We start from the raw sequence: 17,631 nt of genomic DNA, 5'->3' as shown, positions 1-17,631 counted from the left end.
GGGTGGTCCAGGGAGCGGGGCCTGGAATGCCGAACTCAGGGAGGGGGGCGCGGGGCCCGGCCCGAGCCTGGGCTTGGCACTCCAGGCCCCTGCGTCCTCGCTTCCGGCAGCCGGTCGGCAGACCTTCCCTTCCCCGCCCCCGAACCCCCGGGGCGGCGGGTCTCTGAGGAACGAGCTTCCCGTGCAGGTGGACGAGGCCGCGCAGGTTTTCCTGCTTATGCGCAAGGGCCACCGCATCTCCCGCAACGTGCGCCTGGCCTGGTTCCTGAACCACCTCCGGCAGCCGGTGCGGGCGGCATCGGCCGAGGAGCTGGTGAGCGGGGGCGCGGCGGGGTCCGGGGCGGGCGGGGTGGGGGTGCCCCCCCGCGGCGCGCTGACCGCCCCGCCCCCACAGCTCCGCTCCGAGCCTGAGCTGGCCGTGCTCAGCGTTCTCCCGCCGGGGTGGCAGCCGGACGAGCCGCTGGCATCCCCGGGCCGGGCGCTGCTGCTGGTGCCGTCCACGCGCGTCACCTTCCTGGCGTGGCGCTACCGCTTCGTCATCGAGCTGGACCTGAGCCCATCCACGGGCATCGTGGTGAGCCGCCCCGGGCCCTTCAGCCCCACTGCCCTGCCCTGGGGAGGGGGTGCCGAGGGCCCCCCCCTCCTGCCCTGGGGAGGGCGTGCCGAGGGCCCCCCAACCTGCCCTGGGGAGGGCGTGCTGAGGGTCCCTTCCCCCTCCCCCATGGGCAGTCTCAGGTTGGGGTCTGGGCCCTTTCCCCTGACCCGCCCCTCCCCCAGGATGATTCCACTGGGGAGATTCTCTTTGACGAGGTATTCCGGGCCCTCTCCCGGTGCCTGGAGGGGCTGCTTCGGCCCTTCCGAGTCCCGGGCTCCTCCATCACCTTCCAGCCGGAGATCTACGTGACCATCCAGGCCTATTCCTCCATCATCGGCCTCCAGTCCCACCAGGTAGGGAGGGGCCAGCCCCTGGTGGAGGAGGCTCTTTTGTCAGCCCCCCTGGGGCTGCCCCAGCCACTCTGAGGTGGGATTGGAGCCCGAGTCCTGGCACCAGGCAGAGGGGTCCCAGCGCTGGCACTGTGTCCTCCCCCCCATGCCCAGGTGCCTGACAAGCTTGAAGGCAGGGCTCTGGGTTCAAATCCCACCTCAGCCCCTTCTTAGCCAGGTGAGCCTCACAGGTAACTCACTCCCTGAGCTTCCACTGAAAGTGGTCAATAACAAGTGGGAGAAGAGCCTGAAGAGCTTTTCTAGCCTTTGGGCACAGTGTTCTCGCCATGGTGATGTCTTACTTTCGAATTGGGCTTGCATAGCGATGCCCTGGTGTGGGTAGCCTCCAGACATCATCTTCTGCCCACATGACCCCAGCCTCCCTTCACACCCACTCTGTTGTGCAAAGCCCACTGTCCTCCCTGCGTGCTGGGACCCCATGCCCTGACTCATCCAGAACCAGGGAAGCTGAGGCAGCCAGATCCAACCTGATATGAACAAGATTTCCTTCAGCCTCCCAGACAAGTTGCCATCTGGTGAGGGGGTAAGCCCACCCCTCTGAGCACTTATTAGACATCTGCTGTATGCAGGGAGATCCAGCCAAGGGAGCTAGGGAAAGCTCCCTAAAGGAGATGGGACTTGAGCTGAGTTTTGAAGACAGGCCTCCAGAAGGCCTAGGTCAGAAAGGAGAGTGTTCTTAGGATGAGGCACAGCCTGGGCAAAGGTGTGGAGATGGGATGTAGAAGATAAGTGCTTGTGTGTGCAAGGAGGCCAGATGGAAAGTGACATGGACCCGTCCTTCAGCTGGGCTGTGAAGGGCTTTCAGTGCCGAACAGGAGCTTGAGTTCTGTCATGAGGTTTGGGGCTCCAGAGGGGGTGACAAGGGGAGGAGCATGAAGGTTAAGAGGGACTGTACTATAGTAGACTGTACTGGGGAGGATACCTTTGGCCAAAGGGACGGCTGCTCTGTGCGCTCGTGCAGTGCCCGTGACGTGGGGCCATCAAGGGTGATGACTGTGTGAGGGGAGACAAGGGAACAGACATGGGCAGTGTAAAGAGGGGCTCGACACGGCTTGGTGACTGGCTGGCTCTGGGAGTAGGCGAGGATGGCTGAGGGCATGAACCTGACTGACGGGGGAGAAGATTGGGCAAGATGGACAAGGCAGAAGGAGTGGTTGGTGGCACACATCACGCTCAAGATGCCTGCAGGAGCTCCAGGTAGGACTGACGCTCCAAAGAGATGGAGACTGGGGGTCATCAGTGTAGGAACAGCAGTGAAATCCAGGGGGCTAGTGAGGCTGTTGAGGGCGGAATGTAGGGAACAAAGAGAAGAGGATGGCTGGGGTCAAGCTGTGCTTACCGGGTGAAGCCGAGCTTGTAAAGACAAGCAGTGCCAGGACCGTGGGGCGGGAGAGGACACAGCCGCCAAGGGTTGGCATTTGGCTTGGAAAGCCCCTCAGCTGAGGAGCGTGCTAGGATGTCAGCCTAGATTCTGCTCCCCAGAAGTTTTGCTTCCCTCTTTGCTCTTGGGGGCCAAGCAGTGCCAAGTCTCCAGCTCTCTGTGCCCACCGCCTTCTTCCTGCCCCAGCTGCTCCAGGCTGAATGTGAGCCCTGGCTCCTTCCACATCTCCGGTCTCTCCTTGCTTTGGTTTTGTTCCTCCCTCTTACTGCCTTCCTCAGATACGGCGCCAGTCCTGAGTGCTGGCCATGGCCACCTCCCCGCTTAACTTAGACCGACTTTGAGTTCACTTCAGATATTTCCATGGTGAACTGCTAACTGCCCACCAGGACCCCCAGATCTTTCTCCCTCGTACTATTCTGCTGCTTTTTCCTGTGCTTTTTTTCTACAAATGTCTTTTGAAAAGGTAAGCAAGATTCTGGCCATGCTGATGCCATCTGTGGCCCATTACATGAGGCGTTGTTGTTCTGCCTGTGGGCGAGAGAGCTGCTCTCACTGTTTGGCCTTTAAGGATGGACCCAGGAGTTTGTGTCAGAACAAGCTTCCTCCCCATGAGAGCCGCCCCACGGTGCACAGGGTGAGCTCCCTATCCTGGGCTGCAAGCAGAGGGTGGATGACCGTTGGTCAGGGCCTGCCAGGCCTCAGAGGCCTTGCCGTCCTCTGCCCTGCCCTCCCTTGATACATCCTGCTGGGGAGCGGCCGCTCGCGGCTGCGGAGCTGCAGGGAGCTCTTCACGCTCTCTGTCACATCCACAGCGCTTTTTCTTTTGTCTCTGTTTTGTTCTTGAGGTTCTTGTTTCTCAGACTGGCTTTCTCTGTTAAGTTTTCTCTTGGGAGGGGGCTCACCGTTAGAATCTAGGGACGTGTCTGACTTGTCTGTCCCTTCCTTTTATGGCACAGATCCAAGTGACCATTGGCCACAACCTGCTTGTCATTCTAGATCTATCTGGGAGGGACCTCAGACTTGAGACCCCCATTTGGTGCAGTGACTTGTCTAAGGTCGCATGAGTGCATTTGGATTCAGGTCCTCGACTCCAAGCCCAGCCATTGAGTGAGAATCAGATCCTGGGTCTGATTCCTCCAGGTAGTGACTCTTCTGCCTTCTGTCCTGGCAATCTGTGGTCCCCTCCTGTGACCAGGTCACTGTTCTCTCTGCGCATGGTCTTTGCTGAAATACTCTTCTCTGGCTCTGAACTCTCCTAACGTGAGTTTGCTTTCTTGAGATCTAATGATGGGTGGTTCTCTTGCCTCCCTTCCCTTGCCCCTCCTGCAGCCATGCTGCAGTCATGGGCCTCATCTCCAGCCACCTCCCCTCCCAGGTCACAGCTGCTGCCCTGCTCCTAGGTGGAGAGAGCCCCCCCAGTGCCCTCAGAGGCCATGTGTGCCAGGATCCGGCCGGATCTTTGGTGTATACCTTGGATTTCCTGTGCATCATTCCCCACTGCCTTCATCATCGCAACTTTGGCTGGTGGGGTAGACAGAGGTGGCCTGTTTCCTCTTCACTTTAAAACCCTTTTGCCTGGATTTGTGAGGACTTGTCTTTTGGGGGCTCTCTCCACCTAGCAGAAAGCTGTGCTTGTGAACTGAAATTCCATTATCCTCTTCTCAGAACCCATCTTTTTTTCATCAGCTGCTCACTTCCCAGACCTCCACTTTTCTTCTGAGTCCTTTGCCTCTTTGGGCAGCAGTCACTCCCCAGGCATTTAGGAGGACCTTCTAGGTGCCAGGCACTGGGGAAACTCAAGACCCAGTCCCAAGGTCCTTGTCTTCTGGGAGCCTACACAGCATGATGGGGAGGTTTGTCTGCTTCACAGTGGATGCAGAATCTAGATCCAGCTCTTTAGAGAGAGTCACAGTTTTGTGGACGATCCTCTTTCCCTTCTCCTTTGTGTGTACAAAGACTCGTGTTTGAGGCCGCATTCAGAATAAAAGAGAATTGATTTTATAAGTATTTAACTGTGTAATAAACTTGGCTTTTATTGTGTCTGTGCCTGATGTCCCAGCCCCAGGGAGCCCAAGTGCACACACACAGCCTGAGCGACTGATAACTGGCTAGGTCAAGCGATTCAGCAAGTCTGGCATTCTCTTGAGACTCGCTGCCACCTCGTGAGGGAGGAACTCTAGGCATTATTGTCTCTCTTTTACCCATGGGGAGCCTGAGGCTTACAAAAGTGAAGACACTTGCCTGTGGTCCGCTCAGCGCCATCTGATGCTAGTAAATGTCAGGAAGGGGATTCCAGTTCAGATCTCTGAGCATTTCCTCTACCACCTCTCCCCCACCCCCACCCCTGCTAAGAGGAACAAGTGTTTATATAGCACCTACTGTGTGCCCAGCACTGTGTGTGCTGTTTTCCAAATACCTCATTTGATCCTCACAACCACCCTGTGACGAGGCAGGGCTGTTCCAGCCCCCATTTTATAGATGAGGAAACTGAGGGAAACTGATTAAGTGACTTTCCCAGGGTCACAAAGCTAGGAAATATCTGGGGCCAGATTTGAACTCAGGTTTTCCTCCCTTGAGGCCCAGCGCTCAGTCCATTGCTGTCACTTTACTGTTCATGGAGGCTAGTCTGACCTCCTTTGGGTTCCATTTCAGTAAGGATATGAAGGGTCTGGAGGGGGTCCAGAGGAAGGCAGCTGGCTCATCATGAGAGCGATAGCCAGAGCTAGGCATGTTTAGTGACAATTTCTGGGGACATGACAGCTGTTCTTGGGGGGAGGGTTGTTAGGTGGTGAAAGCATCATCCCAAGGTCTTCCTGAGCCAATCCCTCCCTGCCAGGTGCTGGTTCAGGGCTGTCTCTTGGAGCCTTCTCGGCGAGAGACCTTCTTGCAGCAGGTATATGCCCAGCTCTGTGTCTTCGAGAACAAGGTGGCTGCCACACTCCAGCAGCAGTATGAGCCCCGGAGCCAGGTACATGGGCAGGAGCTGACCACTTCTGTGTCCCAAGGGCATGACTCAAGCACATGGTCACAGGCTGGGTACCTCTGCACCCTGGGGCATGGTGGTGGGGAGCAGACTCTGGGCTGTGGACTTGATGGGGTAGGACGGAGCCATCAGGTTGGGCTGTTGTACGTAGGCAAGAAACAGTAACAGTGTTTCTCATGGGCCCGGGGTTAGGTGGATGCGTCCCATTTGGGCCAGGACCGTCCCCCCAGCTCAGCTGGGGTCTCCATGGTGACAGCTGACATCGGCCTCGTCAGTATGATCCGCCAAGGCATTCTAGCTCTGCAGCTTCTGCCGTCTAACTCTAGTGCTGGTTAGCGGGCACTGGGGGAGGGATGGGACGTGATGGTGATGTGGGAAGGGAGCCCAGGGCTCTCAGGGACTTGGGGTCTTTCTACCTGAGGGCACAGCTTGGGCACCTCCAAGGCTCAGTGACTCTGGTGATGCTGGCATCTTAGAGGCCGAGCTGGGCTTGGGGCCTCGGCCTAGCCGCGCACAGGGGCTGACTGCTGCCCCCTCCTCAGGTATCATTGTGATCACTGATGGGGTGACCAGCGTCCCAGATGTCGCAGTCTGTGAGACGCTGCTGAATCAGCTACGGAGTGGCACCGTGGCGTGTTCCTTCGTGCAGGTACGTAGTTCAGGGCCCTGCCTCAGGTCCTGGGCTACATTCTCAGGGCTCTCCCTTGGTGCTCCCCTCTCTTACCCAGTCCCTTGCCCAGGGCATCAGCTCAACCCGTGACATCCTCTGCATGTGGCCTCCAGCCTCAAACTTGCTGCCTCTCAAAGAGTCTCGTTCCATCAGTGGAGGCTTGGGGTGGGCCTTGTGGCCCCTGCGCCCCCCCAGCCTGCCCCTACCTCTCCCCAGGTGGGGGGCGTGTACTCCTATGACTGCAGCTTCGGCCACGTGCCTAACGTGGAGCTGATGAAGTTCATGGCCATGGCCACCTTTGGTTCCTACCTCTCCACGTGTCCTGAGCCAGAGCCCAGCAGCCTGGGCCTGAGTGTCTACCACCGGGCATTTCTGCTCTATTCCTTCCTGCACAGCGGCGAGGCCCTGAATCCGGAGTACTACTGTGGTGAGGAGGGAGTGGGCAGAGCGGAGGCAGGGCTGGCCCCGGGAGCCCCAGCCCTGACTCCCTGCCTGCCCCTCCCCAGGCTCCCAGCACCGCCTGTTCAATGAACATCTGGTGTCTGCCAGCAGCAACCCCGCCCTGGCGCTGCGCCGGAAGAAGCATGCAGAGAAGGAGGTGCCTGCCGACCTGGTCAGCACTGTGTCCGTGCGGCTGAGGGAGGGCTACAGCGTCCGTGAGGTCACCCTGGCCAGAGGTGGGGGTCCTGCTGAGGTGCCTGGCCATGGAGAGGCGCAGGGCCTGAGTGGGTGGCCGGGTGCCCCGAGTTCTGGCTGACCCCACTCCCCTCCCCTGCAGGGGGCTCCCACTTGGAGGTGAAGCTGGTGCTGCTGTGGAAACACAACATGAGGATTGAGTACGTGGCCCTGGCCCCCTGGCCCCTGGAGTGTGCGGGGCCTCGGGGGACGTGGGTGGAAGTGACCATGGAGGGAGGCTATGACATCCTGCATGATGTGTCCTGTGCCCTGCGGCAGCCCATCCGCTCCCTCTACCGCACCCACGTCATCCGCCGCTTCTGGAACACGCTGCAGAGGTGAGCTTCCCCTGGCACGTGTCTCAGGCCACTACTGTCCCCTCACCCCCTCGGAGCCACCACACCTGCTGTGTTTGGGGGAGACATGGCCTCATTCTATTGCCGCTTCTCTTGCAGCATTAACCAGACAGACCAGATGCTAGCACACCTGCAGGCTTTCTCTTCTGTCCCAGAACATTTCACACTTCCTGACAGCACCAAGAGTGGAGTTCCCCTCTTCTATATCCCACCTGGCTCCACCACCCCAGTAAGTTACTCTTGCCCTTCCTTACCTGAGGTTCCCCTCTGAGACCTTGTCCCTGCACCCAGGCCCTCAGTGTTTTGTCCAAGCTCTCAGTCCCTTCCCCAAGTCTGGCATGTGGCCTGCACTAGGCCCAGGGGAAGCTCCTTGTTCTGAGTTGTGTTCCTTTGAAAACTGAGGGAAACTGACTGAAGAACCCAGCAGGAAGCTTTGAAATGCCCATCAGTGGAGCATGACCAGCTCTGAGTTGTCAGGAGCTCGGCTTGATCCCTCTAAAACCCAGACCCAGGATTTTGTTTGCATCCCAGGGAGGGAGACTCGAGCAGCCACCACCAGCCTTCCTCTGTGGCTTCCGAGCCCAGGCTGGCTTCGAGGCTGCAGACACTGACTAGGAAAACTCACTTTCCAGCAAGGACAGTCTAGACAGGATGGCATTTCTGGGAAAGAAAGGGATTCTGCTGAGAAGCCAAGAACTAGCCTGTTGGCCTTGGAAGGCAGGCATTACATGGCCTGGGCCTCCGGCCTGCCCTGGACTCCCGGCTAACCGTGGAAGGCATTGACTGGCTCAGCTCAGGAACTCCCCAAGCACTTCAGTTCAGTTCAGCAAATTCTTATTAGCAGTCTGCTGTGTGCCAGGCCCTGTGCTGGGTCCTAGCGACCCCAAGGTAAACCAAACTGTCTCTTCTACCCAGGAGCTGATATTCTGCTGGGGCTTTCAGCATGTGAGCAGATAAATCCATTACTGCTCCCTGAAGGAAGGGGGTGGCACCAACAGGGCAGAGTGTCTGTAGGAGGTGGCCCTTACCTGGACCTTTGGGGGCTTCTTTGTGCTTCCAGGCAGGAGGGAGGGGGCCAGCTCGGGGTGCTGCCTAAATGGAAGTGGAGAGTGAGAAGACATCCCCCTCCAGTTAGCCCAGAGCCCAGCTGGGGAAGGCTCTTTTCAGAGTCAAGGCGACCAAATGATGCCCAGGGTGCTTCCTCGCCAGCTTAGATTTTTAAAACTTCCCTAGGAGATTGAAGTAAAAGCCAGCCAGCAGCAGGAGAAAGATGAGAGAGAAAGCCAGTCCTGCCAGGATGGAATCTGATCTTAGGACAACCCATAGGGTTTGGGGAAGGGTCTGGACACTGCTCAGGCAGACAGGACAGAGAGCCACGCCACTCCTTACTGCCTGCACTGCTGGCAACAACCAGGGAGACGAGTGGAGAGCCCCCTCTGCCCTGGCCCCACCCTGGAAGCACTCCATCTCCAGCAGCTGTGACTTCTGAGAGGGAGAGGGCAGCTTCTCAGGACTGGAGAGAAGTGAGTGAGTGTCCCTGTTTTCCACAAAAAAGGAAAAGAAGGGATTTTGTCATGGGTAGACAGTGAGATGGGTTCAGGTTGTAAAACTCTAGATGGCATCATTGAAGGGAGCATGTGGTAGAGGCTGGGCACAAAGCTTCCTTGGCACTCACGTCATTGTCCTAAGGAATGCTTTTACTGACTGAATGTTGTAGAAAGACCCTTGGCCCTGAGTCAGCAGACATGGCCTCTCAGCTCTGACCCTTCACCCTGTTGTCTGGGACTGGTAGGGGAATCAGAGGTCAGGCACAAGGGTGGGGGGGCCTGCGGCCCAGTGTGCACTAACGGCAGGCATTTAATACATGCTTCACATTCTTGTTGATAGAGGGTAGAGGCGTGAGCCCTCGTTGGGGAGGAGGCTGTTGCAGTGGGAGCAGTCAGGATGCTAGCCCATTGGCTGGAGCCTTTGAAGAAGAAGTTCAGTATTGGGCATCAACGTAAAGTCTTGCCCTTGTGGACAAAAAGTTATCTTTGCAAGTAGAAGATGGGAGAGGCACAGAGAGAAAGCAGCTGAGGGTTAGAGTGGACTGCGAGCTGAGCATGACTACGCTCAGTCTGGGGCTGTCCTGAGGGAGGCCAGCTCCCAGGAGCTCGGAGGTGGTACTTGCGTGTGCAGCCCAGGCGGGGGGGGGGGGGGGGCGGGGGGGGGAGGGGCCGGGAGGGGGGAAGACTCGGGGAAGGGGGGGCGGGGCTCAGCCTGGTTCTGCTCCGTTCCAGATGGCAGAACCAGGAGCCATCAGGCCCGATCCCAACTCTTTGTCAGGAGAAACCTCCCAACAGTGACTGCCGGAAATGAGCCCAGTCAGTGTTTGGAGGGAGTGAGCTCCTTGTCCTGGGCGGTGTTTTAGTGGGGCTTCCTTTCTAGAATGGGCTGGACTGGGTGATGGCTGAAGGACATCTTATGATCATGAATCTCCGCCTACTCCACTCCTGTCTCCACACAGTGTCAAAAATGTTTTCCCAAAGTGCCCTGAACTCCATTGGCTCCCTCCTGCCGCTGGCCACAGCCAGATACCAGGCTACCCTTCCAGCTTTATTTACCTGCCTCCCCTTCCCTCCCTCTACAGTCCAGGCCACCTGTCTGTCTCCTTTTGCTCTTTGCCTGCCCAGAGCCCCCCCTTCTTGGAGCATTCTTCCTCACCTCTCCTCTCTGCTCCCTAGAATCTTAGGTTTCTTCCTTGCCAGGAACTGTCCCCAGAAAGTTGTCTTGAATTTATTTTATATCTTCTTCTACCTGCATGTTGGATGTGTGTACATGCAGCAGAATGTAACATTTTTGAAGACCAGGCCCGTCTTCTGTGGCCCAGGGCAGTGCCTGCATGGGGCAGGGTGCCAGAGTTTATGGATTAGTGGATTAATCACCTCAGCACATAGCAACTTCTCCTTCATAGAGAGGATTCAGGTTTGGACTTGGCTGAGGCCTCTGAGGTTCTAGGGTTCCCAGCTTGTATTTGTCCTCCAGATGAGAGAAATTTGGATGATTTTTGAGAAGGGGAGTAGTGTGGTCAGGTCTGTGTCAGGAATCTTAGTGAAGGATGGATTGAAGAGGGGAGAGCCTGGACTCGGGGAAACCAGTGGTCCAGGGGAGAAGTGGTAGGGACCTGGTCTTCTGAGTGGAGAGAGGGGTTTCAGGCCCCTCTCTTGTCACTTCTGATCATGAGCAGACTCGGCATAGCTGCTACCACTCCAGTTCTTTCTGGTGCATCCTTCCTGACCCCAGGCTGAGGCCTGCTTCTGCTCTGAACCTCATTATCCCTCCCACATCCTTCTGCGGCTCCCTGTCCTGGGCTGGGGCCACACTTCTGGAGATCCCAGGAGGTTTTTTCAATTAGGGTAGAACAGTAAGGAGGCATGGGAACAGTATTGAGTGCAAGATTGTGGTGTCCCTCCATTACAGATGTAGGAGGGGCCAGAGCAGGGATGGGAACCCTGGAGGCCCCTCAAGAGAGACCATAGCCACCGTTCCTTCTCATTGGACGCCAGGGCCCTTCACCATCTTGTCAGCTGTGTGGCTCCATTGTTTGTCCTTCCCAGATGTCACAGCAGGGAGGAGAGGTAGGGTGGGACCAGCTCTCAGGAGATGTCCCTGAGCCTAGCCTGGGCCCATGTCCAGAGTAGGCTGCACCCTCCAGATGGCATCATGGTCTCTGTCCTACCAAGTTTTCTTCAGTCATGGTGCTAGTTTCATACTTAAAATGCTTGAAGAACATGTTGTCAGTGGGCCTAGAGGTTGTCCTGCATGGAGATCTTGAGCTGCTAACGGGTCTGAAGTCTAGGGTAGTCTGCCAGCTCCCAGCCAGGGAAGGAAGTGTTGGCTGTGAATTGGCTTCCTGAGCTGGCACATAAGTGTGCCCCTCAGTCAGGGCTTGCTAGGCAGCTCCACCCTGGGCACAGGATACAGGGACCTTTTCCCCATCCCTTCCTTAGCTCATTCCCCACCCTCAGTGGTGGGGTCACTTCTCAGCAGCATTCATGGGGTGTGTCTGCAGGCCCTTTTGTGGCCCCAGTTAGTCTTTGCCCCACTCTATCAGAAATCCTGTGGTTTCAAGGCCAGTCCTGCCACTCAGCCACAATGTGACTTCTGGCAGGAATTTGCCCTGCGTAGGCCCTGGCTTCAGACACCTCAGAAGAAAGATGGTATTCTCCACAGCCAGCAAGCATTAGGTGCCTGCTATATGCCAGGCACTGTTATCCACTGGGGATGCCATCTAGGAAAACCCCATGTGCATGTATGGGCATGTATGGAGCATGTACAGGCAGAGAGGCGGGGGCTGAAGTAATTGGCATATGGAACTCCCAGGTGACAAGTTGTCACCCTCTTAGTCTCAGAAAACAATGGGGCCCCCAACCAGTGGGCTGGAGGTGGCACCTGAATGCTAGGCTTCCTAGCTCTGAGGCTGCCTCTCAGTAGCACAGCTGCCCTCGGGGCAGGAATCAGTGGGATTCTAGGGGGATCAGGAAAAGCTTCATGCAGAAAGCAGTGCCTGGCATAAGCTCTGAGGGGAGGGCAGGAGGAGTGGAGGGGGCGCCTAGACTGAGCAGATGTGGGGCCCAGGGCCTCTTCTCTTCCTTTTTCTTAAATTTTAAAATGTTTTTATGGATGTCTTCTTTTTGTATCAGTTTCTCCCCCTTCCAGAGAACCCTTCTGTGTAACAAGTACTGTTCTTTAATGACAAAAAGAAAAAGAAAACTATCGCCTCCCCCTCCCAGCACATTAGCACATTTGGAGCGTATGGGTGCCACGCCAGTGGGATGGGGTGTCTCCTCATGTCGCTTTGTCACGCTCGCTTTTGATGGGCCGCTGGCTGTACTGATGTTGTTGTCCTCATCATGATGCCCTTGTTTTCCTGACTCAGCTTCTCTGTCTCGTTTTGAGTCCAGCGGCTGATAGTAGCAGCAGACGTTTACATCGCACTTCAAGGTTTGCAAAGTGTGTTACAGAGGCTGTCTCCTTAGGTCCTCACAGCCCCCCGGGAGACAGGTGCTGTTGTTATTCCCATGTTGCAGATGAGGAAACTGAGGCTGATGGAGGTGGGTGAATTGCCCAGGGTCCCATAGTCAGTCAGTCTGATGCAGGCTTCAGATTAAGGTCTGGCCCACTCCAAGCCCAGGGCTCAGCTGATCTGACTGGGATTGAAATGATGAGGACCTTGGGAGTAAGTAACTGTTCTTTCCTAGAGTTTGTGCTAGAGAAGAGGAAATCTGGCTTTGGTGTGACAGGCTCCTTAGATTTGGGGAGAGCAGATTTCAAAGGGTCCAGTGGAATGATAGGCAGGATCCCATGAAATAAAATGCTTCAGGGGAGATCAGGCCACGAGCAAGAAAGATGCTAAAGGAGCAGGTCTGAAGATACAAAGCGAAGCAGTTCTGGCTGGGAGGGTCCAGTGTGGATGCACAGGGACCTTTCCTGCCAGCCTACAGGGCAGGGAAGAGAAGCTGACAACTGATTGATGAATTTATCGTGCTCTCTGTGTGCGAAGCGCCCTGATGATGTGCGAGGTGAAGCAGCGTTAAGAGAAAGACTCAAGCTCAGAATGAAGTGAAGCCGGTGAGGGAAACAAAGCAAGACAGAAAGGGTACAGGCAGCTCGGACAGCTATTAGGATAGATGAGATAGAGACTGACGGAGAGAGTGCTCAGAGCATCAGGACCCAAACTCAGAGCTGTGTCAGAGGCGTTCAGGTCCCCTGGCCCAGGGGAAAGACAACCTGGAGGCATTGGCTGAGCCCTGTCATGGGAATCAGAAAAAGGGCAGCAAAAGGGGAAGAGAGAAAAGAGCCTGAATTTATGAGGCAGTGACCCTGCCTTTGATTCCTGGCAAAATGCTGGGGCATAACATAAGCTATGTGGTTAGTGCTGGGGCTCAGACACTTTGCCCTACTGGAGTGCTGGCTGCAGGCCTTGGCAGCCAGCCTCGTTTCCTTTGGTGCCAGGATTATGAAGGGAGATCAGGGCAAGGCCAGGTGTGGGGCGTGGCACACTCGGGACAGCGTGAACTCAGGGTGGTGTGCTGGGATGGTGTCAGAGCTGGTACAGTGGCCAGACGAGTCTTTCGTGAGTCAGGGCAGGGATTCAGGCATTGATTAAGTACCTGCTGTGTTCCAGGCCCTCTGCCCCATGCTAGGGACACAGAAGCCAAGAGGAAAGGGCCACTGCTGTTCATAACCTTGCCCTCTATTAAGGGAGAGTGTGAATATGCACAAGGAAACAGAAAATAAAAGACTGGTGGCTTTGGATGGTATGCTTATCAAATTTATGTGAGGCTGATACAGAGATCCACAAAGGTCTCAACATTCTGGAACCTGGGGCTGAAAAATCAATAGAGATAAATGTAGTGTTTCTTTATGAGCCCTTGGTTTAAAAAAACCAGCTTCCTAAATGGAATATGGGGAAATACTAGCCAAGCAGCCATGCACCTGAGAAAGGCTCTGAGGGATTTAGGAGAATATGAATGAGCAGTAGCCTGTAGCTGCTACCAAAGGGAATCTGGGATTGCATAGAGTGGCCTGGCTTCCAGAAATAGGGAGGTCAGACCACATGCAGAGAATTGTGCTCTGTCCAGGGCACTTTAAGAAAGATGTTGGTGTGCGACGGCAGAAGACCTTGCCTCTCTGCCATGTGTGGATCATCTGAAGGAAAACTCAGGAGATTCAGTTGTTTTCAAGTACTTACTGCTATCCTGTGGAGGAAGGATCAGACTTTGCTTGGCCTCGGAGGTCACAACCAGGAGAAATGGAGAAAGGTTCAAAGAAACAAATTTAAGTTGAATATGAGGGAAAACTCCATAAACATTGGTGCTCTCTGAAGTAGAAGGGGCAGCCTCGGTAAGTGGTTAGGACCTCCAATTTTTTACATGATACTCACTTCCCCTTGGCTTCTACCCTCCCCCCTTGGACCCTTTCTCATAATGAAGCAAATTCATTAAACAAAACCAGCAGGTGAAGTGTTTACATCTGACCGTGCATCACACTGCACATTTACCGTCCCTGCTAGCTCTCCAGAGCAGAAGAAAGTATATTTCCATCATTGGTTCTTGGGAACAAAATAGTAGTTACAACTAATTAATTAATAGGAGTACAATTGTTTTTTAAATATTACTTTCATTTGCATTGGTCTGGCTACTTTCCTTAGCTCAGTCAGGCCAATACAGGGAGATTTATCATCAGCAAGCCAGGCACCTGAGGTGAATCATTTGGATATGGCCAAGCCTGAAACAAAGTAATTACAGTGTATTCAAACCATCTCTATATTGTAATGTTGCCCTCAGTGTGAGGCAGGACCTTGTTCAAGGGCTGAGGATGCAGAACACTGGAAGAACTGAGTGCTCTCAGTCTTGGCCATAATTAACGTCAGAAGAAAATCTTGACTCGTGAAGCCAGATTGTGCCTGATGGAGCTGGTGTGTGCACAGGGTGCCCAGTCCTCTGCTGCCCTGCTCAGGACTGCTGTTGGGCAGTGGCCACGAGGAAGATCATTTTAGTTTCTGTGACATCTGTTAATGTAGGATGAAAGTGAAGGGAATGAGTGTGAAGAACTACATGTTCTTAGATAACTGATACTTCAACACAAAGGTCAGCAGAGGTGAGAGCAAGAGCAAATGGCAGAAAACATGGTTCAGGAGCAAAGAAAGAGACATCAGAGGGTGTCTGCCCCACAGAAGCCTCCTGGCCACGTGGTGTGGACATCTGCTTTGAACAAGGAAGAGGCGAGGACCAGATGTGATGGTCACCAGGCTTGTTCTTTGTTTCACCCTGTGAAAATAATGCCAAATAACACCGTAGAAATGATATTTATTGGGTTTTGCCAGATGAGTACCCATATATTCCTGACTTGGAAGTCATTATGGAATCAGCTCCGTGTGTGTGTGTGTGTGTGTGTGTGTAGAAAGATAACTGACTTGTTAGAGCAGAGTTAAAAATTGATTGTTCAGTCATTTCAGTTGTGTCTGACTCTTCATGATCCCATCTGAAGTTTTGTTGGCAAAGATACTAGAGTGGTTTGCCATTTCTTTAGCTCCTTTTACAGATGAGGAAACTGAGGTAAGTGACTTGCCCAGGGTCACACCACTAGTGTGTGTCTGAAACCAGGTGTGAACTCCGGTCTTCCTGACTCCAGGCCCAGCTCTATTCACTGTGCCATCTTGCTGCTCTTAAAAATTAGTGTGAAACTAGAGTAAGAAAAATAATAAGTGAAGGAACAGAAATAAAACAACTCTAATCTGACCTATAGACATGAGGTTTTTATCACTGAAAAATGGGAAATGGACTGAAAAAAGGACATTCACCCCCAAGCATAGTAGTTTTATGTAGAATTTCAACCAGTGTGAAGCAGTGGCTATGACAAAAGACCAGAAGAATTCTTACCAATGGTGGCAGCAGGCGGTCCCGACCTAGAGAATCTTATGGGAAGGACATGGTGCTTCATAAAACACTGAAGGGTAGTGCAGGGAAACAAAACCAGTTTAAAGAAAGCTTGACAGGCACAATTACACACTCTTGTCTTCTTGTTCTGGGGTCATTTCAGGGTGAGATTGAAAGAGGAAAATGCAAAGGTTTTCATCACAAATGGGACCAAGATGATGCCACATTTGAACTCAGGCTTATTGAGCAAGTAGAAATGGCCCTTCACAATTAATCAGTATCTATGACGTACCAGGCGCTGCTTTAGGTGCTGAGAACACTGATGGCGAATAAAAAAATTCCTCTTTGCGTGGTGACTGTGCAGACACACGTAGATATGGACAGCATAAATACAGTGTGAATTAATCCCAACTCATTAAACACAAGCTAGTCTGGAAGAGAGGACACCAGTGACAGATGATTGGGAAATGCTTTCACATAAAAGGAGACACTTCAGGTAGGTGTTTCTAGAAGGAAGAGAGGGGTTTGTTGAAGCAGAGATGAGGAGGGATTGCATTCCAGGGATAGGGGTTATCCAGGACAAAGGAAGGGAGACAGGAGGCAGAGTGTTGTTGATGAAAAATATGGAGAAAGCCAGTTTGGCTAGATCACAGGCCATGACAGGGAGGCAGTTGGGTGCAGTGAGGCTGGAAAGACAAGTCAGGGCAAGGTTCAAGAGGGATGGAAAAGCTAACCTAAGAGGCAGTAGGGAGCCACCGGAGTTTATTAAGTAGGGGAGTGACATTCAGATCTGTGCTGCTTTGGCAGCAGTGTGGAAGAGGGGAATGACAAGTCAGGGAGACTAGTTAGGAGGCCGTTGCAAAAATCTAGGCAAGAGGCGAGGAGGGTCTGAACAAAGGTGGTAGTTAGCTCTGTGACTGGAGAAAGGATTGAGAGAGAGCTGGTGGAGAAAGATGAGTTTTGGCAGCTGATTGGATCTGAGTGGCGAGAGAGTCCAAGATAAATGCCAAGGGATTTCAGAAGGATGGTAGTCGTTTCTTTTCTCTTTTTAAATTTTTTCCTAAGTACATGTGAAAACAATTTGTAATAATCATTTTTTTAAATTTTGAGTTCTAAATTTCTCCCTCCTTTCCTCCCTTTCTCCCTTTCCCCTTCATTGAGAAGGTAATCAATTGGATATAGGTTATACACATGTAGTTATGCAAAACCCATTTCCATGTTATCGTTTTTGTTTTGTTTTTTTTTTTAGATTGGTCATTTTAAAATTTATTGTAATCTATAGACTAAAGGAAATGTCAGCTTACTACCAGAGGAGTAGTAGTATTTTAGTATTTGCCAACACTTGTAGGGAAAGAGGAAGGGAGAGACAGAGAAAGAGATGAATACACCTTTTTTTCTTATAATAATGAATGCAAGACGGTGCAGTACAGTGATAGAAATCTGGCTTTGGGAGTCGTGAGAACCTGATTCAAATCTCACTTTCAGCACCTACTTTCACTGCATGATTGTGGACAAGCCAACTGACTGACCCTTCATTGCACTACCCTGCTTTCTAAGACTATAAGTTGTGATACAGATCTGATAATGCATCAGTAGGAAGAATTTCCTTGCCAGGATGTTCCCTGTACCAATAAAACTAATGGTCCAATTCCTCCTCCTGTCCCTCTACACACACACTCATAGCATATTAGTTATGTTGCAAAAGAAAACACAGACCAAACCTACCCCTCTCTCTCACCCTTCACCCCCACCAAGAAAAATAAAGTAAAAGAAAGTATGCTTTGATTGGCACTCATACTCCATCAGTTCTTTGTCTGGAAGGGGGATAACATTTTTCAACGCAAGTCCTTCAGAATTGTCTTAGATTGTTGTGTTGCTGAGAATAGCTAAGTTATTCACAGTTGATCATTATACAATGTTGCTGTTAACTGTGCACAGTGTTCTGGTTCTGCTCACTTCACATTGCATCAGTTCATGTAAGTCTTTTCAGATTATTCTGAGAGCATCCTGCTTATTATTTCTTATAGTACAATAGTATTCTGTCATAATCATATACCACAAGTTGTTCAGCCATTCTCTAATTGACGGGCATCTCCTCAATTTCCATTTCTTTTTTTTTTTTTGTCACCACAAAAAGGGCT

General features: G+C 53.0%; 1 protein-coding gene across 1 annotated transcript in view; it reads left to right on the top strand.

Annotated features, from left to right (window-relative positions):
* LOC138165435 (KICSTOR complex protein SZT2-like) overlaps nt 1–17,631 on the top strand; it is a 78,181-nt gene that overhangs the window by 110 nt on the left and 60,440 nt on the right. The window contains exons 2-11 of the mRNA XM_069093794.1: nt 188–313; nt 395–574; nt 778–948; nt 5,223–5,354; nt 5,562–5,700; nt 5,912–6,018; nt 6,256–6,466; nt 6,546–6,716; nt 6,818–7,052; nt 7,170–7,299. Coding sequence (XP_068949895.1) covers nt 188–313; nt 395–574; nt 778–948; nt 5,223–5,354; nt 5,562–5,700; nt 5,912–6,018; nt 6,256–6,466; nt 6,546–6,716; nt 6,818–7,052; nt 7,170–7,299 — 1,602 coding nt within the window. The remainder of the gene's footprint in view (nt 1–187; nt 314–394; nt 575–777; nt 949–5,222; nt 5,355–5,561; nt 5,701–5,911; nt 6,019–6,255; nt 6,467–6,545; nt 6,717–6,817; nt 7,053–7,169; nt 7,300–17,631) is intronic.

This window comes from Petaurus breviceps, unplaced genomic scaffold (assembly GCF_028583685.1).
Source record: "Petaurus breviceps papuanus isolate PSGF00001 unplaced genomic scaffold, PetGlider_PUasm1.0 208, whole genome shotgun sequence".
In the NCBI taxonomy this organism is placed as follows: domain Eukaryota; kingdom Metazoa; phylum Chordata; class Mammalia; order Diprotodontia; family Petauridae; genus Petaurus; species Petaurus breviceps.
The sequence above is the reverse complement of the archived record's forward strand: the minus strand, read 5'-3'. Positions and strand labels throughout refer to the sequence as shown.